Raw genomic sequence first — 27816 nt, 5'->3', positions numbered from 1 at the left:
GAGCTTACCTTCACTGCAAGGGGGAAGTCCCAGAAAATGCATTGTGGTTGCACCCAAATCAGCCCCTAACTCAAATACATGTAGCCTAAGGTCACTGCAAGAGGGGCACATTTCAAGCTGAGGTCCTTAGAGGTCTTTCTTCTCTCTGTAGGTAAGTCATACGATGTCATGTTTCATTACATTGGGCATTGTTATTACATTCCATTATGAGATGTATTTTTAGTTACAAGTGAGCTGGTTAATGAGTAAACTGTTGACGGTTTATAACTTTTTAAAAGATGGATGTTGCCTTTGATTATTCATAGACCACCTGGGAATGGTATTGAAGGAGAACATAAAAAAAAAAAGGTTTACTTATCGGATATCCAGACTTAAAGATCAACATCATGCCTTGAATACATGACTTACTGGTGTAAGCAATGAGCCACTGCTTATGCTACAGAGTGTTACACCAACCAAGACACCATTGATCATATCATATGTGGTAAAAGGAATGAATAACCAGTAAAGGCGTTAAATGGTATTGTTGGAGAATGATTTCGGCAAATTCACAGATAAGAACAAATGTATAAGTCCATTTTATGAAGTTGAAGACCAAGGCGAGGCGTAGCTTCATTTGTGGAGCGTGTTATTTCTCCAGCTCAGTGATTTTGTGCCCAGTAGAGCACAGCGCAGTATGCCTCTGTCAAGAAAAGTGCATTCAAATCTTTGAAGTTGTGTATAGAGGCTTGTCCTCTCTTCTGATACCTTCTAGAGTTACTTGGACAGAATAATATACTGTACATGAGTAATTCATTCTTTTTTTGTATCCGGTTTGTTTGAGCCTGCTTGTCTGCCTGTAGACGAACCTACACCATCTAAAAAGTAAAGAAGAAAAATAGAACACAAAATCTAAGGATTCCATCATAAAGTAATGTAAAATCTGGAAGCCTAACCCCCCCAAATCAACTTGATTAGTGTCAGGTTTGAATCAATCCCAACCAAGTGATACAAAGCTGATTACGCAAGGATTCTATGAACTGACCCTGATTTCCCTCTGCCTGTCATTCAGTGAGTCAGAGTGTGAGTTGACACCCGAGCTGAGCCATGGGGTTAGGCTGCCATGAGGGTCACTTCTGGGATGGCCTGGTCAGGAAGTGTCTGACCTGTCAGATGGTCTGCCAGCAGCCTCACCACCACCTCAGATGCATCGAGTACTGCGGTAAGTTCACACACACAAACACTCACCGGAGGAAATAACACATACACTTAAGAAGTCAACGAGAGGCCAACGCACCGCACAATTGTCCATATGACTCAGTCCTCAAAGTTATACACAGAGATACATACATGTTATATTTCATTCTATGGTGTTGTATCAGTGGTAAAAGGCTCATAGAAAGATCAATGAATCTCGAGATCCTTTTTGTGGGGTTAAGTAACAAGTATAGCCTAGTGCAATTGTGATTGATACATAGCAGCCATTTTGTATCAAAACACAGGCATGTTATAATACGTATACCATCCCTGTGCCATTGTGTGTATGTTTGTGCCAGTGTCTCTAGGGTGTAAAGCAGTCCCAGGGCAGTACTACGACAGGCTGTTGAAGAAGTGTCTGACGTGTGCTGTGGTGTGTGGCAACCATCCCTCAGAGTGTTCCCACCAATGTCAGGGTGAGTGTGAACAGCATTATTTTTGTATCACATATGTTCTCTCTCTCTTTCTCTGTAAAACACTCACACACACACAGGCAGGTACACACATACACACACACAGCTCTCACAAACAGTCATAAGAGTTTGTACACTACTAAATAATTCATTGAGCCTACAGCCATCTCCAAAATAGTTTCTGGCTGATGATCCAATATTTAGACACATTTTTTATTTCGAAAATTGGTCCAAAATTCCATGACCCAGAAGTACTTTTTTAGTGTTGCTGATGACACGCTGATCATGTGATGAGTTCGCAAATCAAATGCCCCACTTGTGCTGCCACTGGACACTGAAAAACAAGTAAGTTAATATTTATTTATTGTAATATAAATTAGTTTGTAATCGTTAAGTGTTGAGTTAGATTACATACTGTAGCTACCTTAATCATTATTTTATGTTATTTCAATGACTTCACAGCAATTTCTCGCTAACCGAAATGTAACTAGCTAGCAGGCTCAACTAAATACAAATCCCTCTAGATACAGTGTGCAAAGCTGTCATCAAGGCAAAGGCTGGCTATTTGAAGGATCTCAAATATAAAATATATTTTGATTTGTTTAACACCTTTTTGGTTACTACATTATTCCGTATGTATTATTTCATAGTTTTGATGTCTTCACTATTATTCTACAATGTAGAAAATAGTAAAAATAAAGAAAAATCCTTGAATGGGTAGGTGTTCTAAAACTTTCGACCGGTAGTGTACATACCCCATCAGACACGCCACTATGGGTTTCTTCACGGAACACAAACCAAAACAGATTTAATGCTTCGCTCAGTTATGTATAGAGTCATGTCATCATGGAATGATCTCCCACCAGAGGTTTCTCAAGCAAAAAGCAAGTTTAGCTTTAAAAAACAGACCAAAAAAGATCCTGTATCACAGCACCTCTCCTCTTTCTAAAGATCTAATTTAACTCTACTGTATATAACAATATGAATATGTACTGTATATATGAATAGAGCAAATAGCATTTTTTGTTGTTGTTTCTTGGTGTCTTCCCAAAATACAGTGCCTTCAGAAAGTATTCACACCTCTTGACTTTTTCCACATTTTGTTGTGTTACAGGCTGAATTTAAAATTGATTCAATTGAGATGTGTTTGTCACTGGCCTACACACAATCCCTATAATGTCAAAGTGTAATTATATATATATATTTTTTTACTAATTAATAAAAAATTAAAAGCTTAAATGTTATGAGTCAATAAGTATTCAACCCCTTTGTTATGGCAAGACTAAATAAGTGCTTAACAAGTCACACAATCAGTTGCATGGACTCATTCTGTGTGCAATAATAGTGTTTACCTTGACTTTTGAATGACTACCTCATCTTTGTACCCCACACATACTGTAAGGTCCTTCAGTTGAGCAGTGTTCAAACACAGATTCAACCACAAAGACCGGGGAGACTTTCCAATGCCTTGCAAACAAGTGCACCTATTGGTAGATGGGAAGGGGGGGGGGTATACATTGAATATCCCTTTGAGCATGGTGACGTTATTAATGACACTTTGAATGCTGTATTAGTACACCCAGTCACTACAAAGATAGAGGCCTCTCTTGTAACTCAGTTGCCGGAGAGGAAGGAAACCACACAGGGATTTCACCAGGCCAATGGTGACTTTAAAACAGTTACAGAGTTTAACGGCTGTGATAATAGAACACTTTGGATGTATCAACATTGTAGTTACTCCACAATACTAACCTAATTGACAGGGTGAAAAAGAAGGAAGCCTGTACAGAATTTTAAAAAATATTCCAAAACATGCATCCTGTTTGAAACAAGGCACAAAAGTAATACTGCAAAACATTTGGCAAAGCAATTCACTTTTTGTCCTGAATACAAAGTGTTAGGTTTGAAGTAAATCCAACACATTACTGAGTACCACTCTCCATATTTTCAATCTTAGTGGTGGCTACATCATGTTATGGGTATGCTTGTAATTGTTAAGGACGGGAGTTTTTCAGGGTAAAAAATAAACAGAATGGAGCTAAGCACAGGCAAAATCCTCGAGTATAACCTGGTTGAGTCTGCTTTCCACCAGACACTGGGAGATGAATCTTTCAGCAGGACAATAACCTAAAACACAAGGCCAAATCTACAGTACACTGGAGTTCCTTACCAGGAAGACAGTGAATGTTTCTGAGTGGCCAAGTTACAGTGTTGACTTAAATCTATAATCAAGATAAGACAAAACTAGAGCCTGCAGGATTTGCCTTTGAGAGTGTGGTGTCAAAAAAGTAGAGCACCTCTTTATTACGGACAGACATCTCCCCATCTTTACAACCATTGAATATATATGTTTTGACCATGACAGTTTACAATCAATCAAATGTATTTACAATGCCCTTTTTACATCAGCCGATGTCACAAAGTGCTATACAGAAACCCAGCCTAAAACCCCAAACAGCAAGAAATGCAACTCCCTAGAAAGGTAGGAACCTAGGAAGAAACCTAGAGAGGAACCAGGCTCTGAGGGGTGGCCAGCCCTCTTCTGGCTGTGCCAGGTGGAGATTATAGCAGAACATGGCCAAGATGTTCAAATGTTCATAGATGACCAGCAGGGTCAAATAATAATAATCACAGTGATTGTAGAGGGTGCAACAGGTCAGCACCTCAGGAGTAAATGTCAGTTGGATTTTCATAGCCGAGCATTCAGAGTTAGAGACAGCAGGCGCAGTAGAGAGAGAGAGTCGAAAACAGCAGATCCGGGACAAGGTAGCAGATCCGGTGAACAGGTCAGTGTTCCATAGCCGCAAGCAGAACAGTTGAAACTGGAGCAGCAGCACGACCAGGTGGACTGGGGACAGCAAGGAGTCATCAGGCCAGGTAGTCCTGAGGCATGGTCCCAGGGATCAGGTCCTTCGGGAGGAGAGAGAGCATTAGAAGGAGAATACTTAAATTCACTCAGGACACCGGATAAGACAGGAGAAATACTCCAGATATAACAAACTGACACATAAACTATTGCAGCATAAATACTGGAGGCTGAGACAGGAGGGGTCGGGAGACACTGTTTCCCCGTCCGACGATACCCCTGGACAGGGCCAACCCGGCAGGATATAAAATCACCCACTTTGCCAAAGCACAACCTCCACACCACTAGAGGGATATCTTCAACCACCAACTTACTACCCTGGGACAAGGCTGAGTATAGCCCACGAAGATCTCTCCCACGGCACGAACCCGAGGGGGGCACCAACCCGGACAGGAAGATCACGTCAGTGACTCAACCCACTCAAGTGACACACCCCTCCTAGGGACGGCATGGAAGAGCACCAGTAAGCCAGTGACTCAGCCCCCCGTAATAGGGTTAAAGGCAGAGAATCCCACACTGTAAAAATATTGTCCCCCTTTTACTTAAACATTTTTGGTAACTATTTGCCTCAGCTTTTTAAGTAAATCCAACAAGGAGGATGTTTTAAGTGTAATATACTTTGCTTTTAGTATATAACAAACTCAAATATATTAAGTGCAAACAACTAACTGGATCTCAAAAATTTATTTCATTCAACTTCATTTTATCAGTTTCAGAACTGTTTTTTTGTTGTTGACCTGCTAAAGTCTTCAAGTCCCAGAACTAATGTTATAAGTTTGATATACTTAATGTAATCAGCTACAGAACTAATATTGTAAGTTTAATTTCCTGAATTTACTCAGTATCGTAATTGATATTATATCTACAAATGTTTTTTGCTCAGTTACTTAAGGTACTCAGGTTAGTAAAATGTATTTAAATTGGGTTCGTACTACTCAAATATATACTCACAACTATACTTAAAAAGCTGATGCAAATAGTTACCTCAATATACTTGAGATAATTTACTTTAATTATTATTTCTATACAAGGGAATATGCAAAAAGAAACAACAGTGTTCAACTTCAGACACCTTTATTTTGAATAAATGTTATCGTTTTATCATTTCTTCGAACTTCAATCTCAAATTGCCCCTTAAAGTTTCTCGAAAATCTACCAAGTTTCAATAATTCATATTTGTCCCAGGAAATACCTCAAAAATCAGAAGTGCGAATTTAAAGCTTTTAAAACCAAGATATTTTTACTCGGGTTTCTCCCCCAAAAAAGATTGTTGCTGTGCCACTTTGTAAATATTTTACAGCAAGTGAAACTGATATTAAAGAAACGATAGAGTAACTTTGATCGACAATGACATTGTTGTGAATTGCTTAACAGGCCCGGTTTTGAGGTTTATCATGTTCCACAATTAATTCAACGCATTTCAGCACAGAGCGGTCCCCGAGTTGGCCATAGCGTTGTCAAATCATACGAACTTTGTAACGGCAGTCAAACAAAAGAAAAATGACCAAAGTTGCAAAGCTTACTAGATAACCTCCAACGAATGACATAATATGTCCTATTTGGTCAAATCGAATTGGTGATTATACAAGTAGCAGATCAGCTTGAATAATGGGGAGATGAAGAGAGGAAAATGCTTAAATATCAAGGTATAACGGGGACCAACTCTGTTAATAAAATCCATATCTACTCTCAAACCATTTAATGATCACATATTCTCTACCAAAGCTCTCATATGGACAGAAATACGGGGAAAATGTTATAACAATGTTATAGCAATATTTTGACATGCAAAGGCGAGACGTGCTTTGATAATGCCACCTATGGATTACAGAATAGTTAGGAATTCAGGAGTCTGAATTCTGGGTTTCAGTGGGATTGGGACGATAGGAAAATATCATGGAATCTATTTAAGGCAATATAAGGCTTCTACGTTGGTCATTAGATAAATAATACACTTGATGTAGGCTACATTATTTCATGCTACATGTTTCTGATCAGTGATAGATGAGAAAACAAATAAATGAGCTACAACTTCCAGTTTTCCAGACATAGATCAACTAACTACTGTGTACAGACAGAGAAACAGTGGGGAAAAAATCACATTGATTGATTATCAGACAAATCACAGGCTTTTGGTCGGGAGTATGACAGGCTACTATGCGAGTGAAGAGCAAAAACTATGCATAAGATGCTAGAAAAATGTTCTGATCAGCTAATATATGAGAAAACTAGAATGAAGATGATGATTAGCACTCACCTAACATTTTCCCCAGCCTAATTGTTACTAAATATCCAAACGGAGATTCAGCGAAAACAAAGATCTGACATTGATTAATTTATCTAGACGAGTCCCCTACACTCGTTTCAAAAAGGTGCAATGGTGCTGTCCCAATCAAAACAAGTAGGGGTGCTGAGGGTGCTGCAGCATCCCCTGAAAAATCTGAATACAAAAAAATATATTATTTTTGGAAAAATATATTTTTTCACAAAGTATTAAACTGGAGCTTTAAACTCCTGTATTAGCGGAATGATATAGACGTCTGCAGCGCCAGCGTTTCAACCAAATGTCAATGCCATCCTCCTCTCTTTCATGTTGACTAAATGGTCTGTGACTCTGTCATACAGTACACACTTTTTTTGTTGTTGTCCTAGGCTACCTCTCTAGCCTAACTTCCTTTCATGGGCAACGTTAGTTAGTTAACATTAGCCTTGTACATCTACTGTAGCTACATATTGAACTTCCATCCACTCAGGCCAGGGGCACAATGTATGAATTTATAATCATTGGCCAGTTATAATCACTGGCCAGTATGGATAATTAAGTAAAACCATGAGTCCAAATCCCTATCTCCATCCATGGCTAATTTAGGAAAGGGACAATTTTTGCTAGCTAGCCACCGAGGGACAACAACACAACGAGATGCAACATTTCAAGTTGTTTCTGTCGATGACATATTGCTCTCGATTTGATTGGAGTGAAGGCAAATCCAAACTGGCTTGCCTTAACACTCTTTTTTTTGGTGCGCCAGGACCATTCACAGTTGAGCTCACTTGGTTTAGTTTAATGCCAGTCGACTGTGATTTAATATTTTTTTATCAAGGGAGGCCAAATGCTTGCTGGCTTCCCTTGCATTTAATGCTACGGGTGGCAACAATGTCATACTCTTTTTGACCACACAGCATCAGATAGATGGCCTACACATACAGAGACAAAGGAACGCTGTTTCACTTGCTCTGATGATTTCTCCGGTCGGATACATTCAGCCTCTTGAAAATGGAAGGAAAATAATGAATCCCAGAGACAAAATCTAAATTATTTTATGTTGTTTTCTTAGTACATTTTTGGGGAAAGCCTGGCTTCCCTTGGCATACATGAATACACACCACTGAGTGTCAATTATGCCTTTGCTTTGAATTTATGGTGACGTTGTGTGAAATAAATACACTAGGCTAAGGCTTCCACGCAACAACCTGTTAGGATAATGTGATCTAAATTTTTTTGCTTATCTGCTGCTGTGTATTTTTACGAGTTGCGACATTGGTAGAAAATATTGTAATTTTCTAGGTCTTGTCATTACCTTTTTTGGGGAAATGTGAAGAGTGGTCCCAGGCTAGTCCCAGGTTCCCGGTTACCCATGTTAATCCCTAGAGGGGACTAAGCACGCTCCTCTGAGGGGCCCCCATGTTGAGGGTCAGCGTGGCGGATGTTTTCTTGCCTGCCCTCACCACCTGGAGAAGTCAGGAAGTCCAGGATTCAGTTGTAGAAGGTGTTCAGTCCCAGGGACCTTAGCTTGGGATGAGCTTTGAGGGTATTAGGTGTTGATGCTGAGCTGTAGTCAATGAACAGCATTCTCACGTAGGTGTTCCTTTTGTACAAGTAGGAAAGGGCGGTGTGGAGTGCAATAGAGATTGCAGCATCTGTGGATCAGCTGGAGCAGTATGCAAATTGGAGTGGGTCCAGGGTGTCTGGGATGATGGTGTTGCTTTGAGCCATGACCAGCCAGCCTTTCAAAGCATTTCATGGCTACAGGTGTGAGTGCTACGGGGCGATAGTCAGGTTTAGATAGGTTACCTTGGTGTTCTTGGACACAGGGACTATTGTGGTCTGCTTGAAACATGTAGGTATTACAGACTCGGTCACGGAGAGGTTGAAAATGTAAGTGAAAACACTTACCAGCTTGTTAGCACATAGAAGGCATTTAGCTCATCTGGTAGGCTTGTGTCACTGGGCAACACGTGGCTGGGGTTCCCTTTGTAATCCTTGATAGTTAGCAAGCCCTGCCACATCCGACGAGCGTCAGAGCCGGTGTAGTAGAATTTGATCTGTCCTGTATTGACGCTTTGATGGTTCATCTGATTTTTTATAAGCGTCCGGGTTAGTGTTCCGCTCCTTGAAAGCAGCAGCTCTAGCCTTTAACTCAGTGTGGATGTTGCCTGTAATCTATGGCTTTGGGTTGGGATATGTATGCACTGTCACTGTGGGGATAACATCATCTATGCACTTTTTCATGAAGCTGGTGACTGATGTGGTAAACTCCTCAATGGCATCTGATGAATCCGGGGAACATATTCCAGTCTGTGCAAGCAAAACAGTCCTGTAGCTTAGCATCTGCTTCATCTGACCACTTCTGAATTGAGCTTGTCACTGGTACTTCCTGTTTGAGTTTTTGCTTGTAAGCAGGAATCAGGAGGATAGAGTTATGGTCAGATTTGCAGAATCGAGGGCAAGGGACAGCTTCGTATGCAGCTCTGTATGTGGAGTAAAGGTGATCGTGTCACGTCCTGACCCTTGTAAGATGTCATTTTCTATATTAGAGTAGGTCAGGGCGTGACAGGGGTTGTTTTTGGGTGGTTTTCTGGTTATCTGTTTCTATGTGGGTTTCTAGGTTTCTATTTCTATGTTGGGGTTGTTGGGATGATCTCCAATTAGAGGCAGCCAGTTCTCGTTGTCTCTAATTGGAGATCATATTTACGTAGGGTTTTTTTCCAGTTGTGTTTGTGGGTTGTTAATTTGTGAGTAGTGTGTATTTCTCTCTGCGTCACGGTTTTGTTGTTTTGTTATTTCAAGTATTTGGTGTATTGCAACGTTTCACGTTAATAATAAATATGTGGAACTACAAACACGCTGCGCCTTGGTCCGATCCTTTATTAAACAGCCGTGACAGATCTAGAGTATTTTTTCCCTTTAGCTGCAGAGGTGAATTGCTAGTGGAAATTAGGTCAAACGGATTTCAGTTTTCCAGCATTGAAATCAGTGATTGTACATTCGCCAATAGAACAGAGGGTAGAGGCGGTTTATTTACTCACTGACGTAGTTTCATCAGGGTGCCCCCACGTCGGACTCTATATCGCCGTCTGTTGGGGATTAGGGCCTGGTCCCATGTAAGCATTATGTCCTGCCGGAGTCAGGGAAGTAGGATTCTTCATCCAAATCGAGGTTAGTGATCACTGTTCTGATGTCCAGAAGCTCTTTTCGGTCATAAGAAACAATGGTGCAAACATTATGTACAAAAATATTTAAGATCAGGGCAACAACAACAAAAAAGACAAAATAGCATAATTGGTCAGGAGCCGTAAAACCGTAAAACTGCTGCCATACATCCCAGCTTCATTCAGCGCCAATGGATGAAATGTATTGTCTACGTCCCAAATGGCACCCTGCCATAAGGCACTGGCCAAAAGTAGTGCACTATTTAGGGAATAGGGTGCCATTTGGTGTCTTTTCTAATTCAGTCACATTTAAATAGGATAACCTTGGGATTAAATGCATTTGGTTTTGATCTTTTGAACTGAGAACCTCCTAGAAGTAGAGCTTTGACATTTGGAAATGGTGCACACATTTGTTTAGACTCACTTTGCATTACATGGATGTTATTGCAAGGCAAATAAGAATTTAAATTAATTTAAGTAATTTAATTCCCCTTAAGCCCAACAGCCTGACTTGAGAGCAACCTTGAGGCCTGTGGACGGGACAGTCTCCCAGAACCCTACCACCAGGGGGGACTCCCTACTCAGTGGCCTGCCTAACTCAGTCATCCTGGTGTACTCTCTGCTGGGCTTGGGTCTGACTCTGCTGCTGTTGACCCTGTCTTTGGCCCTGCTTGTGCTGCTGAGGAGGGCCAGTGCCAGAGGTCCCCGACCAGGGGCCACACAGAGCAGTCCCACCCAGGGCCGTGGAAGCCAGGAGGCCCAAGAGCCTAACCAGCACAGCAAGTCCTCCAAAGGTCAGTTTGGGCACAACTCTAGTCTAAAACATAGCTCAGGGCATGTCTTCATTAAGCCACTCAGAGTAGGAGTGCTGATCGGGGATCAGGACCCCGCGTCCATTTATTCCTATTCATTAAGATCTAAAAGGCAAAAATGATCCTAGATCACAATTGAATAATTCAGCATGGCTTCTTTTAGCTTGTTTATCTCTCTCTCTCTCTCTCTCGAGTGTATGCATTCGTACCATCTTTAGACAACCTGATGGATCCATCCCTGCCCAAGCTGAACAGCGTGACAGCGGGCCGTTCGTCCAGCCCAATAGAGACCTGTGTGTGTGTTCACTGCTTCCCTGACCTCAGAGTGCCTGGCAGAGGAGAGAAGCAGCAGAGACCCCCTCTCACCCTCTACCAGCAGGCTGTCCCCCAGGACGTCCACACTCCTACCAGACCACTCACTTGTGGATCATCAGAAAAAATCATCTGCTCCCCCTCTCAGCCTAGCTTCTGACAGGAGCAGAACTGAAACCCACTGAACACTACGGCAATCATCGAGATCCTATTAAATTACTAGAGGGGCTATGTCATAAACCCTCAAAGTTCCATAATGGGGTAAAAATGGCAGCAATCTTGGTCAGGGAAGAAATCCAAAACCAGTCTAATTGGAATGAATGGCAGAGGCATAGGTGACGCATTTCCTGCTTTTACTTATGCAGGAAAATAAAAGTAAGGCAGGTGATGTATTAGAAATAGTGTAATTATAGTCAACCTAAAATAGTGTCGTAATTATGAATACATTTGATACTGGTTTTATACCAATTTTCTGTACAAATACCTTCTAAAATACATGTAAACAGACCATACGTCACTTAGTTTTCTTGGAAAACGGTGTGCTATTCTATGATACAATATCAGTACTTGTTGCATTTACGTCTCTAAGTCATATCATCAACTGATTTGAGCCAGTGTATGGCTGTGTATTGACTGCCTTGTTTGAATGGAATGTTTGCTTGCTGTCAGTTAATTAGAAACATTTATGGTGTCATTCCTCGAAAACTGGTTGGCCAGCTAGCTAGCAAACACCCATACTGTCATGCCCTGATCTGTTTCACCTGTCCTTGTGATTGTCTCCACCCCCTCCAGGTGTCGCTTATTTTCCCCAGTGTATTTATCCCTGTGTTTCCTGTCTCTCTGTGCCAGTTCACCTTGTATGTTTCCAAGTCAACCAGCAGTTTTCCCGTTCTCCTGCTTTTTGCATTCTCCTTTTTCTAGTCCTTCCGGTATTGACCCTTGCCTGTTTCTGGACTTTGTACCTGCCTGTCTGACCATTCTGCCTGCCTTGACCACGAGCCTGTCTGCCACTCTGTACCTCTTGGACTCTGATCTGGTTTTGACCTTTTGCCTGTCCACGACCATTCTCTTGCCTACTCCTTTTGGATTAATAAACATTGTAAGACTCCAACCATCTGCCTCCTGTGTCTGCATTTGGGTCTCACCTTGATACACACAGAGCAGATCAATTCTTCACATTCATTGTTTTACACTATCTTATCACAGCACTGGTTGACCAACTCCCTGACCATCATGGCTGACCTTTGGACCATCATGAGGTTCATGGCCATTCTAGTATTATAAATCTATTATATCGCAATAAACAACCCTAGACAGATTTGACACCGCCCACTCCAGGATCAGCTTGCCCTCCACAACCCTAACCTGAACCATTAGGAGAGGAAGAAAAAAAACAACTCTAAACTGTCCCAAGATCAGCCACATCTATGGGTAACTTCACCTGGCCTACACCATGCAGACCAGAAACAACTCTCACTGTGACATGAGAAGTCTGGAGAGCAGAAATTAATAGGTGGTGAAGGAAAAAGGATACACAAGAAATGGTATTGAGGGAGTGACACATAAGGGAGTAACAGAGAACATGATTTATGCCTGTATGTACTCACCCCAAACAAAATGACACCTGCTGCATCTCTCGGGAGACATTCACATGTGGGTGGCCTCCTTGTGCCATGATTCAGCAAAGACCTCCAGTAAATATTGTACAAGTTAATAAAACCCTGAAGCACACGAGAGTATAGATATAGATTTTTATTGTGTGTGTCTCACCATCAGTGTCCAGTTCTTGCAGCAGATAAAGTGTGGGGGATGTATTTTGACTAGCATAATAACCCTTGACCTTTTCCAGCAACATGGATAAAGGAACTCAGTTTATACCTTGGTTTTCTTTTTTAACATACATACTTTAACATACATAATTAACATGTGAAAAAAAAGTACTGATTCAGTACACAAACATGCGCACAACACATGTGCGTACACCCACACACACACAATTAGAGCAACATGTGGCCAAAGTTTAACACTGTTGGATCGAGCCGCGGCAGGATACACACCGTGTCAGAATAGTTCTCATCTTTTTGTTATTCACAACAACGCATCACCTGAAACATCTTCACAACCATGTCAGCAACAAAATAATTATCCCATCACAAGAAACAAACAAACAAACCAACCAACAAATGTGAAAAAGGCTCCACAACAGCAGTCTCATGAGAAGAAGCATAAATTTTTCAAAAATACATGATTGACTGCACAACATAACAAGGACAGGGGTTCGAGGGGGGGGGGGACATTGGAAACTGTGAACAAGGATTCAAATGACTTACAAAAATATACTTCTATATTTTCCCTGCCCTCAAAGAAAGAAAGAAAAAAAAAAGAAAAAAAAAGAGGGGGGGGGGACTTTTCACAGAACAACAACCTCCCTTTCTCTACCTCCATCTTTTTTCAGTAAAAAAAAAAGAAAAAAAATGTGCGCTAGATTCATCATACAGTATTTTCAAAACTAAAAAGTTCAAACAACGATTATAGTCATCTCTTCTTGTGTTTGCAATGTTCTTAATATAATTTCTCAGCTTGTTTTGCATTTAGAGCAACAACAATGCATATAATGAACTTAGACAAACAAATGTCTTCCCTCAGAAATGTTTGGTCACTTGGGAGATGGGTGTGTGTGTGTGGGGGGAGTGGAATTATGGTTTTCAGAAAAATAATACAACGTGAAGTTGACTGTTTTTATGACTTGTGGCCACTGTCGGACTGTTCCTTCATCTGCCCGAAACGAGAGGAGGAGAGCGAGAGAGCGAAGCACCTCATCTTCCAACAAAGGCTTCTCGTTTCTCTTTCCATTCGGCAATCTTCCCCCTCCTCTTCCTCCTTTCCGTCCTATCAAGTAGATCCTACGTAGTAGCTTCCATGCAGATTGGTTTTGGAGTGTCCTTTAGTTAGAAAGGATGCGGGATTCGTTTTCCTTTGCCTCCATTCCCACAGCTTTCAATCTTCACTGATGTAGAGTTTCAGGTAGGCTTGTGTTATGTTGCCGTTTTGTTGTTGCGCAACTCTTGGTGGCGGTTGACATCAGTGCTGAAGGAAGCTGGCTATTCATACTCCAGAAACTGTTTATGGTAGAACAAAAGGTACCTGACAACAGAAAAAGAATCACTGATAAGATGATTTCACACTCAAAAGATATTTTTCTCATTATCATGAGGAATTACACAAGGTAGAAGCTACTGCATAATAATGATACATCAAAAGAATAGGGGAGATGGAGTTTTGGATGAAATAATATACACCGAGTGTACAAAACATTAAAACACCTTCCTAATAGCAGGTGTTCATAATGTGGCTTTGAAGTTCCTTAAAAAAAATAATAATAATGTAGCTTTGAAGTCTACTGATTGACCATAAAATATAAACTGGGCTACAAGTAAGTTTAATGGAGAATCTCCAAGTGCTTTTTAGTTCTGGACTAGGCTTAATCGACGTCTGGGAAACCTCCCCCAAAAGACAGAGTAGGTAGAAGTTGCCCCTAACCCCTGACACCAGATCTGCTATATGTTTAACCCCGTAATGGTAAAGGTAAGGATTGTATGAGCTTTTAACCCATAAGAGTCTAAGCCCTCTCTAAGCCAGGTGGGGGTTTCTACATTTTAGTCATATAGCAGATGCTCTTATCCAGAGCGACTTACAGGAGCAATTAGGGTTAAGTGCCTTGCTCAAGGGCACAGACAGATTTTTCAACTAGTCGGCTCAGGGATTCAAACTGACCTTTCGGTCACTGGCCCAACGCTCTTAACCGCTAGGCTACCTGCAGCCCAGTTCTACTAAGCTATAGGAAATTGTTTTAAGAAGGTCATACCGAGGATCATTTAGCTATTTGATTTTGAATGTTAGGACCCCTTGAAGTACCCCAAAAAAATATAATTTGATGAAAAACTATTTTTTGGCTAACTGCTATTAGCCCATACAAAACGCATTGACTAACAGATTCACTACATGGAACAACAGATCGTTCCCCTAAAAAAATCGAAAGGAAGTTTGTTCTGAAGTGGCTGACATATATCTGAGAGATAAGAAAGATCAGGACACATTTGTATTATTTTTATTTATCTAAACCCTTATTTTTGGCACTAAACAGTGTCCATATATACACTTGCATTAATGTTTTCTACCGGTACCAGGGAACCTTCAGACGAGTCTTGTGAGGCCTGTGGGCATCCTAGAGCAAAACAACATTACGTGTTCATGAGAGTCTCACTTTTCTACAGAGGGGTCATATTAGTGTGTAGCCAGAACTGTTCGGACGCTACCGACAGAAGTTGGCAGATCAGCTGTACCGACTTCAGACCAGTCCCAAGACGCTTGTGGGGTTCAAAGAGCAAAGCGGAGAACACCACCGTGTTCGTTAGAGTCTCATCTTTCCATAGAGGGGTCAAAATAGTTTGTAACCCATTCGGACGCTACAGACGTTTCGGTGAGGAGACCAAATTTTCACCACGTCTTATGGTCTGACAAACGCTGTCACCGCAGATGCGGAAGTACGACGGATACGGTGGATTGAGGCGCATTCAATGCGACAAAAAAACAACAACATATCTGTAGCTTAACCTGACAGATTTCTGTGGGGATTTTTTTATTATTACGCTAATTCAATTTCCGCAGGGGAGCGGACGTCGAGCTTAGGGGGTTAGCACCGTAAAGGTCGAGGTTGCAGCGGTCTGAGCTCACCCTTCACTGTCCAGCACGTCCTTGTTGCTGGCCTTGGTGATGATGGCATCGTCACACTTGAACCACTGGTCCATGTGCTGCCGGATGAATGTGGTGTAGTGACCGCTCTCCAGAGTACCCTGGTGGTTGACCACCGCAAATAGAGAATACCTGGAGGGAGGGAGGGAGGGAGGGAGGGAGGGAGGGAGGGAGGGAGGAGAGGGGAAGGCATGGAGAGAGAGTGGAGGGAGGGAAGGAGGGGGAGGGAAAGAGAGAAGAGAGAGCGAGGAAGGGAGGCAGAAAATGGGTGAGAATTGGTTCAAATCAAAGCAAAAGAGAACAGAGCAAATTCACTGTCATTATATATTGTTCTTTACATGCAACATACACTGAGTATACCAAACATTAGGAACACTTCCTAAAATGTAGTTGCAACCCTCCCTTTTGCCCTCAAAACAGCCTCAATTCGTCAAGGCAAGGACTCTACAAGGATGCTGGCCCATGTTGTCTCCAATGCTTCCCAATGTTGTGTCAAGTTGGCTGGATGTCATTTGGGTGGTGGACCATTCTCGATACACACGGGAAACTGTTGAGCGTGAAAAAACCCAGCAGCGTTGCAGTTCTTGACGGACACCGGTACTTAAATCTTTTGTCTTACCCATTCACCCTCTTAATGGCACACATACACAATCCATGTCTCAATTTTCTCAAGACTGATTGAAGTGTATTTAAAAAAAAAAGTGACATCAATAAGGGATCATAGCTTTAACCTGGAATCACCTGGTTAGTCTATGTCATGGAAAGAGCACGTATTTTGTAATGTTTTGTACACTCAGTGTAGTACCAGTGTTAGAGGGACAGTCCACTTACTTATTGTCGTTGAAAACGTCTACTGACTGCTGGTACTGTCCGTTTATCCTGTTCTCTTTACTGAAAGACACACGATCAGACAATATGTCAGCAACAATGAACAAAGACCATCACACTAAGCCATCCTCTAGCGTAATACCACACGTATACATTACAATCAATCCTCAGAGCAGGCCTCCTGAGTGGCGCAGCGGTCTGAGGCACTGCATCTCAGTGCTAGAGGAGTCCCCACAGACCCTGGTTCGATCCCGGGCCGTATCACAACCGGCTGTGATCGGGAGACCCATAAGGCGACGCACAATTGGCCCAGCGTCGGCCAGGTTAGGGGAGGGTTTGGTCATTGTAAATAAGAATTTGTTCTTAACCGACTTGCCTAGTTAAATAAAGGTTAAATAAAAAAAAAACACTTTAACACCTCACCCTGTCTGGCACTGGTTCTAATAAGGCCCCTGACTGACTGCTTAGTCCAATATGGCGCATCCCTTTCATACGTACACCCATTCATTCAATTCATGCAGTTCCAGTCATCCCTCTCTTTCTCTCTGGAGGAGAGAGATTTGAGTCCCCTTCAGCAGCAGGTGCTGTTTTGACATGCTGCACATCAGGGGACACGCATGGGGAGTCACGGGTTGATGTGTGTGTGTGTGTGTGTGTGAGCGCACACCTGTGTTTGGCTAATTAAGTTAAAAACACCAATTACACACACACACACGGCAAATTAATGTGGCTGGTCGGGCAGCACATACACACACGAATACGCGCACACCTATATAAGTCTATGCCTCTCAATCGACTCAAGGGGCTTCCTTTCCCAGGCTCCTTCACGTCACTAGCACTGATTTAAGAATCAGAAGGTGAAGGCTAAATAGCAAAGAGACCATCAGCGGAGTGACTTTCACTTCTCTCGGATCAGTGCAGATGAAGAATAATATGAATAAAGGAAGGGTCTTCAGACTATTGAGATGCAGCCCTTGTCTCCGCATTGTTCAGACTGACCTGGAGGCCATGAAGGGAGTCATGTCCAGCTCTAAGGGGAACGAGACGTACGTAATGATCTTCCTCCGCAGCTTCGCAGAGTGTTCAAACCTCTGGGGGGGAAGAGAGAGAGAGAGAGAGAGAGAGAGAGAGAGAGATATTACAGTGCGAAGGACGAACTAAAGTTGACCTCTCACACTTAATTTCTTTTACACAAATACAGACAACAAAAAAAACATGCGCTCGCTCACTTTGAGGTGGAAACACGCCACAATGGGGAGCTTCTTCATAGTCAGCTGTTTGGTGGACTCTTGGTAACTATGGCAACCACTACACTTAATCTTGGCGCCGCTCCCTAAGTGTTCTGGTCGGGTAAACCTGCAGAAGACGGACCAGGGTCAGAACCCACACCGTGTGTGTGCGCATGATAGAAAGATGGACAGCAGAACAGAGATACACAGAGAAGGTTAAAGCGATGATGTGGAAGGAATTAGCTAGAGGGATGATTACCTGCATAGACAGAAAGTGGGAGTGGTGGCCCCTGATAGACGAAGAGAGAACGAGAGAAAGAGAGCGATAGAGAAAGGGATGGTGATAAAGGGATGAGTAGAACCTGCCTAGACAATCAGTGAATTTGGTGGCCCCCTGAGAGAGGGGTAGAGTGATGAGATACCTGCGTAGACAGTCTGTGAGTGTGGTGGCCCCCTGAGAGAGGGGTAGAGTGATGAGATACCTGCGTAGACAGTCTGTGAGTGTGGTGGCCCCCTGAGAGAGGGGTAGAGTGATGAGATACCTGCGTAGACAGTCTGTGAGTGTGGTGGCCCCCTGAGAGAGGGGTAGAGTGATGAGATACCTGCGTAGACAGTCTGTGAGTGTGGTGGCCCCTGAGAGGTGGCTCTCTCCGTTGAGTGTGCTGCCGTCTCCCCCGGGGCTGAGGGGCCAGAAGGGCGTGGACGACCCCGGCAGGTCCAGACTGATGTCCCAGAACGGGTCTATCGTCGTGGAAACACCACTACAGGACGAGAGGGGAGGGGTCTGTTAGGGAATGGCTTTTGGGCTTTGACTGACCCAAAGCCTATGAATCCATCTTATGACCCATACATTTTAGTCATTTAGCAGATGCTCTTATCCAGAGCGACTTACAGTAGCAATTAGGGTTAAGTGCCTTGGCACTTATAGGGCACATGAAATTAGGGCACATGAGATTTTTCACCTAGTTGGCTCAGGGATTCAGTTACTGACCCCACGCTTTTAACCGCTAGAATACCTAAGTAGCCAGTTACAACACTTAAACAATGTTAGCTTGCATGCGAGTGTGAGTGTATATATAGACGAGTTAGCTGACAAAGTCACGAAAACGATGCGCACGCTTCAATGGGGTAGAAGTCGGAGTTGTTGTGATTCGGGATGGCTACCAACAATGACAAGAAACTGTGACGTGGGGAAACATTAAGCGACTCGTTTCCGTAAGCGACTCGTGATTCGGGATGGCTACCAACAGTGACAAGAAACTGTGACGTGGGGAAACATTAAGCGACTCGTTTCCGTAAGCGACTCGTGATTCGGGATGGCTACCAACAGTGACAAGAAACGGTGACGTGCGGAAACATTAAGCGACTCGTTTCCGTAAGCGACTCGTTTCCGCTAGTTTCATCTTGTTCTTGATACGATGTCTTGTTTTGAGGTATTTCCACTGATTTCATGTCAATCCTAATATGGCTCAAGTTTGCTAGCTAGCTAACCAACCAACAAACATCTGTAACGATGAATTTGAGAGACAACAAGTGCTCACTGTGCAAATTAACTTATGTTTTCATGAAATATTGGAGACGGAAAATTGTTTCCATCTTGTCACCAATCTAAGCCAACCTCGTCTGTTTTGCCCCCTAGTTGCGTCCACGTCGGTTTTGTTGCTAAACAACCAACCCGTCTATACACATTTACAAAACGTAGCACAAATGCTTCTCAATCAGTGTTGCAAACTCCACACGAAATCACTGATTCTTTGTGAATGAGTAAATATTGTGCAATACTCCGTGTCCACCAGATGTAGGTAGAACACTGTGTCAGAGTCTACACTGCCCAGTAGGGTGCCTGGCTGCTAAAGCAGTGGGAGTGGAGCAACGGGTGATGTGTGTGTTAAAAAATAAAAAAATTAAATCAGTCCCACTCTCCTTGACTCACTGCAGAGAGGGGGTCTGACCAGGGCTGAGAGTGAGTGATGTAAAACAAAAGAAAATGTTTTTAAAAGTGCTGGTTTGAAACCTGATCAACATGATGCATCAATGGTACACACGCCCACACAAACAAACAGTAAGGGTGAAGCAAAGATGTAGAGGAAAGAACTTTCACACGGCTGACACGCACGCACACGCACACACACACACACACACACACACACAGAGAAAGATGGAGGAGCATACTGGCAGACTTGACAGGTGACGTCAGACTGCAGACCCCCAGTGAAGATTTGGTCGATGATGCAGTTGCAGTTATTGGGGTTGTTGGCCTTCTTCCCGTTATCATCTCCTTGGTGAACATCGAGAGGACAGGGACAAAACACACGATTGAGAATTAAAGCTTGTCGACTGCTGCAGAACTCCCCCCCCCCCCCCCCCCACACCACAGTATCAGAGAAAGACAAATCGAGAGAGAAAGAGTGGAGAGAATGAGGGATGTTGAAGGAGGACACAGAGCTAAGCAAACACAATCAGCACTTATGTAAAGAGGCTCTTTGTCTGTGTCAATTAGCAGCCCCTCATCTCAGCTCATCCAGGCAGTCAGCTAGCAGACCAGTCATTTTCTTCACTTCTCCTCCTCTCTAGTTCATTCTCCCCCAACCACTGCTCCCTTCCTTTCCCGTATTCCTGCTTTTCCTCCCACCATTTGACTGTAGCAGAAGTAGAGAGCGTGGGTGCCATTTGAGTAGAGCAGTCTGCTTTCTGCAATCTGATTGTCTGTACAAGTTTGTATGAGTACATGTACAGTGCCTTCGGAAAGTATTCATACCCTTTGAGTTTTTCCGATAGAGCCATATTCTAAAAACAGGTTTTTAGAAATTTTACAAAACGTATTAAAACGAGAAATACCTTATTTACATAAGTATTCAGACCCTTTGCTATGAGACTCGAAATTGAGTCCTGGTGGATCCTGTTTCCATTGATCATCCTTGAAAAGTTTCTACAACTTGGAGTCCCCTGTGGTAAATTAGATTGATTGGACATGATCTGGAAAGGCACACTGTCTATAAAAAAAGTCCCACAGTTGACAGTGCATGTCACAGCAAAATCCAAGCCATGAGGTCGAAGGAATTGTCCGTAGAGCTCAGAGACAGGATTGTGTCGAGGCACAGATCTGGGGAAGGGTACCCAAACATTTCTGCAGCATTGAATGTCCCCAAGAAAACGGTGCCCTCCATCATTCTTAAATGGAAGTTTGGAACCACAAAGAGCTGGCCGCCCAGCCAAACTGAACAATTGGGGGAGAAGGGCCTTGGTCAGGGAGGTGACCAAGAACCCGATGGCACAGAGTTCCTCTGTGGAGATGGGAGAACCTTCCAGAAGGACAACCATCTCTGAAGCACTCCACCAATCAGGACATTATGGTAGAGTGGCCAGATGGAAGCCACTCTTCAGTAAAAGGCACATGACAGCACGCTTGGAGTTTGAAATCAAGATTGAATGCCAAGCGTCATATCTGGAGGAAACTTGACAACATCCCTACGGTGAAGCATGGTGGTGGCAGCATCATGCTGTGGGGATGTTTTTCAGCGGCAGGGACTGGGAGACTAGTCAGGATCGAGGGAAAGAGGAACGGAGAAAAGTACAGAGATCCTTGATGAAAACCTAGTCCCGAGTGTTCAGGACTTCAGACTGGGGCTTAGGTTCATCTTCCAATTAGACAACGACCCTAAGCACACAACCAAGACAACACAGGAGTGGCTTCAGGACACGTCTCTGAATGTCCTTGTGTGGCTCAGCCAGAACCTGGACTTGAACCTGATCTAACATTTCTGGAGAGACATAAAAAATAGCTGTGCAGCAACGCTCCCCATCCAACCTGACAGAGCTTGAGAGGATCTGCAGAGAAGAATGAGAGAAAATCCCCAAATAGAGGTGTGCCAAAGTTATAGCATCATACCCAAGAAGACTCGAGGCTGTAATCGCTGCCAATGGTGCTTCAACAAAGTACTGAGTAACGGGTCTGAATACTTATGTAAATATGATATTTCAGTGTTTTGTTTTATTATAAATTAGCAATATTTCAAAAACCTGTTTTTTCTTTGACATTATGGGGTACTGTGTTAATGAGGGAAAAAAACTATTTAATACATTTTAGAATAAGGCTTAATAACCTCTTTGGGCTAGGGGGCAGTATTTTGACGTCCGGATGAAAAGCGTGCCCAAAGTCAACTGCCTGTTACTCAGGCCCAGAAGCTAGGATATGCATATAATTGGTAGATTTGGGTATAAAACACTCTAAAATTATGTCTGTGAGTATAACAGAACTGATATGGCAGGCAAAACCCCGAGGACAAACCATCCAAAACATAAAAAGATTTTAGCCTACCACTGTTTCCAATGGCTGTCATGTTTATTATGAGGCAAAATCCTCCCAGAGTGCAGTTCCTAGGGCTTCCACTAGATGTCAACAGTCTTTAGAAAGAGTTTCAGGCTTGTTTTTGGGAAAATGAGCTAGAATTTGTAGTTTTTCTAAGTGGCTCCCATTTTGGCTGTAGTGTTCTCATGCGCGTGGATGAGAGCGCGTTCTTTGTTGTTTATCTCCGGTAAAGACAATAACGATTCTCCATCTTAAATTTTATCATTTATTTACGTATTAGGGTACCTGAGGTTTGATTATAAACGTTGTTTGACTTGTTTGGAGAAGTTCATTGGTAACGTTTGGGATTCATTTTGTATGCATTTTGAAGGAGGGAAACCGGTGGATTATTGAATGAAGGGCGCCAGCTAAACTGAGTTTTTGGGGTTATAAAAGAAGGACTTAATCGAATAAAAGGAGCATTTGTGATGTAGCTGGGACCTTTTGGAGTGCCAACAGAAGATGATCTTCAAAGGTAAGGCATTTATTATATCGCCATCTCTGACTTTCGTAGCGCACCTGCCTGGTTGAACATTTTTTTCATGCTTTTGTATGCGGGGTGCTGTCCTCAGATAATTGCATGGTGTGCTTTCGCCGTAAAGCCTTTTTGAAATCTGACACAGCGGCTGGATTAACAAGAAGTTAAGCTTTATTTTGATGTATGACACTTGTATTTTCATGAATGTTAAATATTTCTATTTGTGTAATTTGAATTTCGCGTTCTGCAATTTCACCGGATGTTATCGAGGTGGGTCGCTAGCGGAACCCCTGCGCCAGAAAGGTTAAACGTAACAATGTGGAATAAGTCAAGGGGTCTGAATACTTTCCGAAGGCACTGTATGTGGGTGTAAGGCTGTGTAATGTATTCGTGTTTGCCACTGTATATATAAAAAAGGTAGGTCTTATAATGTAGTGTGTGTGTGTGTGTTCCTGCGTGATTCTATGCGTACGACCCCTGTACTATGACGCAAACCTTTGCAATGGCGGTGCAACACGTCCAGGGCAGCGATGAGGAACTCGTGGGCATCCTGCTGCTCGTATCCTGCTAGGTGGCGCGCGTGAGTCCACACCAGGTGCAGCAGTCGGAAGGGAATGTGGGGCGAACGGTGGCCCGAGTAGAACTGACAGAGAGAGAGGGAGAGATGAGAAAAATAGGAGGAAGAAAGAACGAAAATGTTAAATGTGAGGGTAGAAGAAGAGGGGGAATGGAGAGAGAGAGAAATTGAGGCGAGGGAAAATAAAAAGAGGTATAAGAGAGAATAAGGGTTGGAGAAGGGGCGGGATGAAACAGGAACTTAAACCATGCAAATCCCACCACGTACTGATTCAATGTGACAACGACCTCGCTAGCTAAGTACTTCCACTACAATGGTTTTAGAGGGAGAGAGGGGGTAGAGAAAAATAAAAAGAGAAGATAGTTTTGGGTTGAGAGAGATTTAGAACAAGAGCGTTAGACAGCCGTAGAGGTGGGGTGGGAAAGAAAGAGGAAGGAGAATGGAGGAGGTGTGCGAGCCTGAAAGAGAGAGATATTTTGAACCCCCTTACCTCCTGAAAGAGCTGTGACATCTCACACACCAGACAGGAGTTGGACTGCATTTCACACTTGTGTCTGTCGGACAGGAAGAAGTCCCGCAGCAGGGGTGTATGGGTGAGGGCCTGGACGATACAGTTCATAAAACACGTGTTGCCCAGGTTGATCAGACCTCGAAGACCTGACGGCGAGAGGGGAGGGTTAGAGGTCGAGCAAGAGAGAGAGAGAAGCAGAAGGCAGAGGAAGATGGAGAGAGAAAGGAAGACAGGTAAATGGGGGAAATAAAGAGAGCGCTTGAGAGAGAGACATGCAGAAACAGACATAATACCAATCTTGAATATCATTTCCAGTGCCAAAACCACTACAGTAAATGAGAACCAGTGGAGACATGGCTGTAACAGATGGCCACAGTGGTCCCTAGACGGAGGCTGGAGTGAACACAGCAGCCTCACACTGGCAGGAGGGCAACAGGGTAAGACCCACTGAGCTGGGATACCCTGACAGGTAGGGTTGCATGTAAAGCTACAGGTAATTTACCGAAGTTACTGGAATTTTCAGTCATTTGGGTAAATAACAGGTCATCTACGGCAATCTATGGTAACTTTGGTAATTTATACTTGAATAATAGTCCCCCGTGCCCAAGAAAGCCACGGTAACCTGCCTAAAGGACTATCGCCCCATAGCACTCACATCTATAGCCATGAAAAGCTTTGAAAGACTGGTCATGGCTCACATCAACACCATGACGCAATCTCTATTGCACTCTACACTGCCCACCTGGACAAAAGCAATACCCAAGGTAAGAATGCTGTTCATTGACTACAGCTTATCATTCAATGCCATAGTCCACTCCAAGCTCAGGACACTGACTGAACACCTCCCTCTGCAACTGGATTCTGGACGTCCTGACCGGCCGCCCCCAGGCGGTGAGGGTAGGCAACAACACATCCGCCATGCAGACCATCAACACGGGAGCCCCTCAGGGGTGTGTGCTCAATCCCCTCCTGTACACCCTGTTCACACGCGACTGCATGTAAGACGCCAACACCATCAAGTTTTCTGATGACACGACGGTGGTAGGACTGATCACACACACATGACAATGATGCAGCCTATATGGATGTTGTCAGAGACCTGGCAGTGTGGTGCCAGGACAACAACAACCTCACCCTCAACATCAGCAAGACAAAGGAGCTGATCGTGGACTACAGGAAACTACAGGAAACAGAGGGGCGAGAATGTGCAAAGCTGTCATCAAGGCAATGGGTGGCTACTTTGAAGAATCTCAAATACAATATATATTTTGATTTGTTTAACACTTTTTTGGCTACATGATTCCATATGTGTTATTTCATAGTTTTGATGTCTTTACTATTATGCAGAAAATAGTAAACAAAGAAGAACCCTGGAATGAGTAGGTGTTTCTAAACTTTGGACTGGTACTGTAACTACCTCAATTACCTGGTACCCCTGCACATCGACTTGGTACTGGTACTCCCTGTATATAGCCATGTTATTTTTGACTCGTTATTGTTATTCTTTATTCACTGTGCGTTTATTCCTCATGTCTCTACGTCATTTAATGTTTTATCTGACTCTGTGTTGTTGGAAAGGACCTGTAAGTAAGCATTTCACTAATAGCCTACACCTGCTGTTTACAAAGCATGTGACAAATACAATTTTGATTTGAATAACTTTTTATAAAATGAATTATATATACAGTATAGACGTGTTATATCTCTGTCCATATTGTCCATGAGTTTCTAGTAGATAGACCATATGGTTCAAGAGAAAAATAGCCTAAATAATGAAAAAAAAAGCATTGAAATCAACAATGGCATTATTTTCAATTATCTCTTCTAAACGTATTATACAAATGCCACGAAAACAAAGACATAATGGCATACACTTCCGTTCAAAAGTTTGGGGTCAGTTGGAAATGTCCTTGTTTTTTAAAGAAAACGCCTATGTAGATATTCCTTTAAAAAAATCAGCCGTTTCCAGCTACAATAGTAAATGTATAACATTAACAATGTCTACACTGCATTTCTGATCAATTTGATGTTATTTTAATGGGCAATTTTTTGGGGGGCTTTTCTTTCAAAAACAAGGACATTTCTAAATGACTCCAAACGTTTGTGTATTAAAAAACACATTGCCCCTGACCAGCTGCTCACTCTAGAACCCTGGGGTGAGCAGCATGTTGCCACCACCACAGGGCACCATTACACACAGTACACGGCATCTTGACAAAAAGACAAATTGAGATTTCCAAGTGCGAGAGAGACAGCACGAGAGAGAGAGCAAGCGAGCGTGAACGTTTAGCACCTAGCAGTAGCACACTGCGATGCTTTTTAACACCACTCATCTCCAACTCTGTCTGAGCTGCTCCATAGCTGTGTGGAGGAGGAGGGGTGAGAATTAGAGAGGGATGAGAGAGAGGAGAGGAATGTCTTATTTCTCCACTGGACAGCACTTCCTAAATCCCTGATCAATAACATACTACTACTGTATGTATTTCTCTCTCTCTCTCTCTCTCTCTCTCTCTCTCTCTCTCCCCCTCTCCCGCACACACACTTTCCCAGATAAACACATTTTTCAGACACAGCCAACAGAAGTCTCTGCAATGAGATTAAGGAGAGACTGGGGGTTCTATCCGCCCACAGACATCACACAGTCTGTACTGCAGATGCTGTCATCACACTGAACCTCATAGGAAATGAACTACGCCCATATAGAGAGAAGCAGACTAGAGCTGTTCACCCTAGTCCCTTCCAACCCTTCTGTGTTGGCAGGTCTGAATGGACCAATATGGCGGGTTCAATAAGCCAATGGCCTTATAATATGCCAAGCCTTATAATTTCCTTCTGCCATATTGTTTATCCCATTATTGGGATTCTTCAGATTTGGAAATACAGAAAGGGGAGAGGGTATGGGCTAGGCAGGGGTAAGAAGCTAGGATAAGGGACCAGGGAGTATGGTTTGTTTTCAGACCAGGCACAAGACAACTCTTGCTGTAGCCAGACAGTGCAGCACTGGGAGGAGGAGCCCTTACCAATGGTGCAGTTTGTCGTCATTTTCCGACGCTTTGGATTGTGCCGCAGCAGCTCCAGCTCTCGTTTGGTGGGCTCCCACGTCGAATACTTCTCCCCTACACCTGACACACACACACACACACACACACACACACACACACACACACACACACACACACACACACACACACACACACACACACACACACACACACACACACACACACACACACACACACGACAACAGGAAAGAAATCAGTAAAAAAAACAAGTGCAAGGCGGAGAGCTAGAGAGAGGATGTGAGGACTTAGATTTAACTAGATAGGTAGCTTTACCTTAAACCTGAAGGGAGGGGAATAGGAAATAGGGAAACCTACATGGCCAATGCAGTGGAATCTCTAGATAATATGCATTTTATATATACCAGAGGTGCAGTAATGTACAGCACTAGGGCTGCACAATAAAGGGAAACCCCCCAAAATTATTGCGATTTTGGTCCCAAATATTGCGATTTTTACTTGCGATAGTCAAGTTCTTCCACACCGACCAAAACCATTTCTGTATGGACCTCGCTTTGTACACTGGGGCATTGTCATGCTGAAACAGGAAAGGGCCTTCCCCAAACTGTTGCCACAAAGTTGGAAGTAGATAATTGTCTAGAATGTCATTGTACGCTGTAGCGTTAAGATTTCCCTTCACTAGAACTAAGGGGCAGGTAACATTCTCCAGGCATCTGCCAAGCCCACTCCAGCCAACGCTTGGCATTGCGCATGGTGATCTTAGGCTTGTGTGCGGCAGCTCGGCCGCGGAAGCCCATTTCATGAAGCTTCCGACAAACAGTTATTGTGCTGACATTGCTTCCAGAGGCAGTTTGTTGCTCGTAGTGAGTGTTGAGGACCAACGATTTTTATACGTTAGGTGCTTCAGCACTCGGCGGTCCCGTTCTGTGAGCTTGTAAGGCCTACCACTTCGTGGCTGAGCAGTTATTGCTCCTAGACGTTTCCACTTCACAATAACAGCACTT

The 27816-nt window shown here is 43.2% G+C and overlaps 2 protein-coding genes across 6 annotated transcripts in view; one reads left to right on the top strand and one right to left on the bottom strand.

Moving 5' to 3' along the window:
- The first annotated feature begins 1060 nt into the window (after positions 1 to 1060).
- On the top strand, positions 1061 to 11345 carry LOC106589221 (tumor necrosis factor receptor superfamily member 13B-like). The gene is made up of 4 exons (XM_014178939.3): positions 1061 to 1201; positions 1536 to 1652; positions 10443 to 10739; positions 10976 to 11345. Exons 1-4 carry the CDS (start codon positions 1087 to 1089, stop codon positions 11227 to 11229), a joined length of 783 nt encoding a protein of 260 aa, XP_014034414.1. The 5' UTR covers positions 1061 to 1086; the 3' UTR covers positions 11230 to 11345.
- A 1461-nt stretch (positions 11346 to 12806) lies between these two features.
- Positions 12807 to 27816, bottom strand: part of LOC106589337 (ubiquitin carboxyl-terminal hydrolase 22) — a 52270-nt gene continuing 37260 nt past the window's right edge. Inside the window, exons 4-13 of one of the 5 annotated variants that reach the window (XM_014179180.3) lie at positions 26813 to 26914; positions 23772 to 23938; positions 23200 to 23347; positions 20051 to 20156; positions 18301 to 18639; positions 17879 to 18005; positions 17649 to 17740; positions 16653 to 16712; positions 15804 to 15953; positions 12807 to 14213 (exon numbers count right to left, since the gene is read on the bottom strand). In XM_014179180.3, the coding sequence (XP_014034655.2) occupies positions 14171 to 14213; positions 15804 to 15953; positions 16653 to 16712; positions 17649 to 17740; positions 17879 to 18005; positions 18301 to 18639; positions 20051 to 20156; positions 23200 to 23347; positions 23772 to 23938; positions 26813 to 26914 (1334 nt within the window). In that variant the 3' untranslated portion in view covers positions 12807 to 14170. Of the gene's footprint in view, positions 14214 to 15803; positions 15954 to 16649; positions 16713 to 17648; positions 17741 to 17878; positions 18640 to 20050; positions 20157 to 23199; positions 23348 to 23771; positions 23939 to 26812; positions 26915 to 27816 lie in introns of those variants that run through there. The other 4 variants (XM_045710069.2, XM_045710071.2, XM_045710072.2 and 1 more) reach the window with 4 other exon arrangements.

This window comes from Salmo salar, chromosome 28, assembly GCF_965601325.2.
Source record: "Salmo salar chromosome 28, fSalSal1, whole genome shotgun sequence".
Taxonomy (NCBI): domain Eukaryota; kingdom Metazoa; phylum Chordata; class Actinopteri; order Salmoniformes; family Salmonidae; genus Salmo; species Salmo salar.
This window is presented reverse-complemented; position numbering and strand designations above follow the sequence as displayed.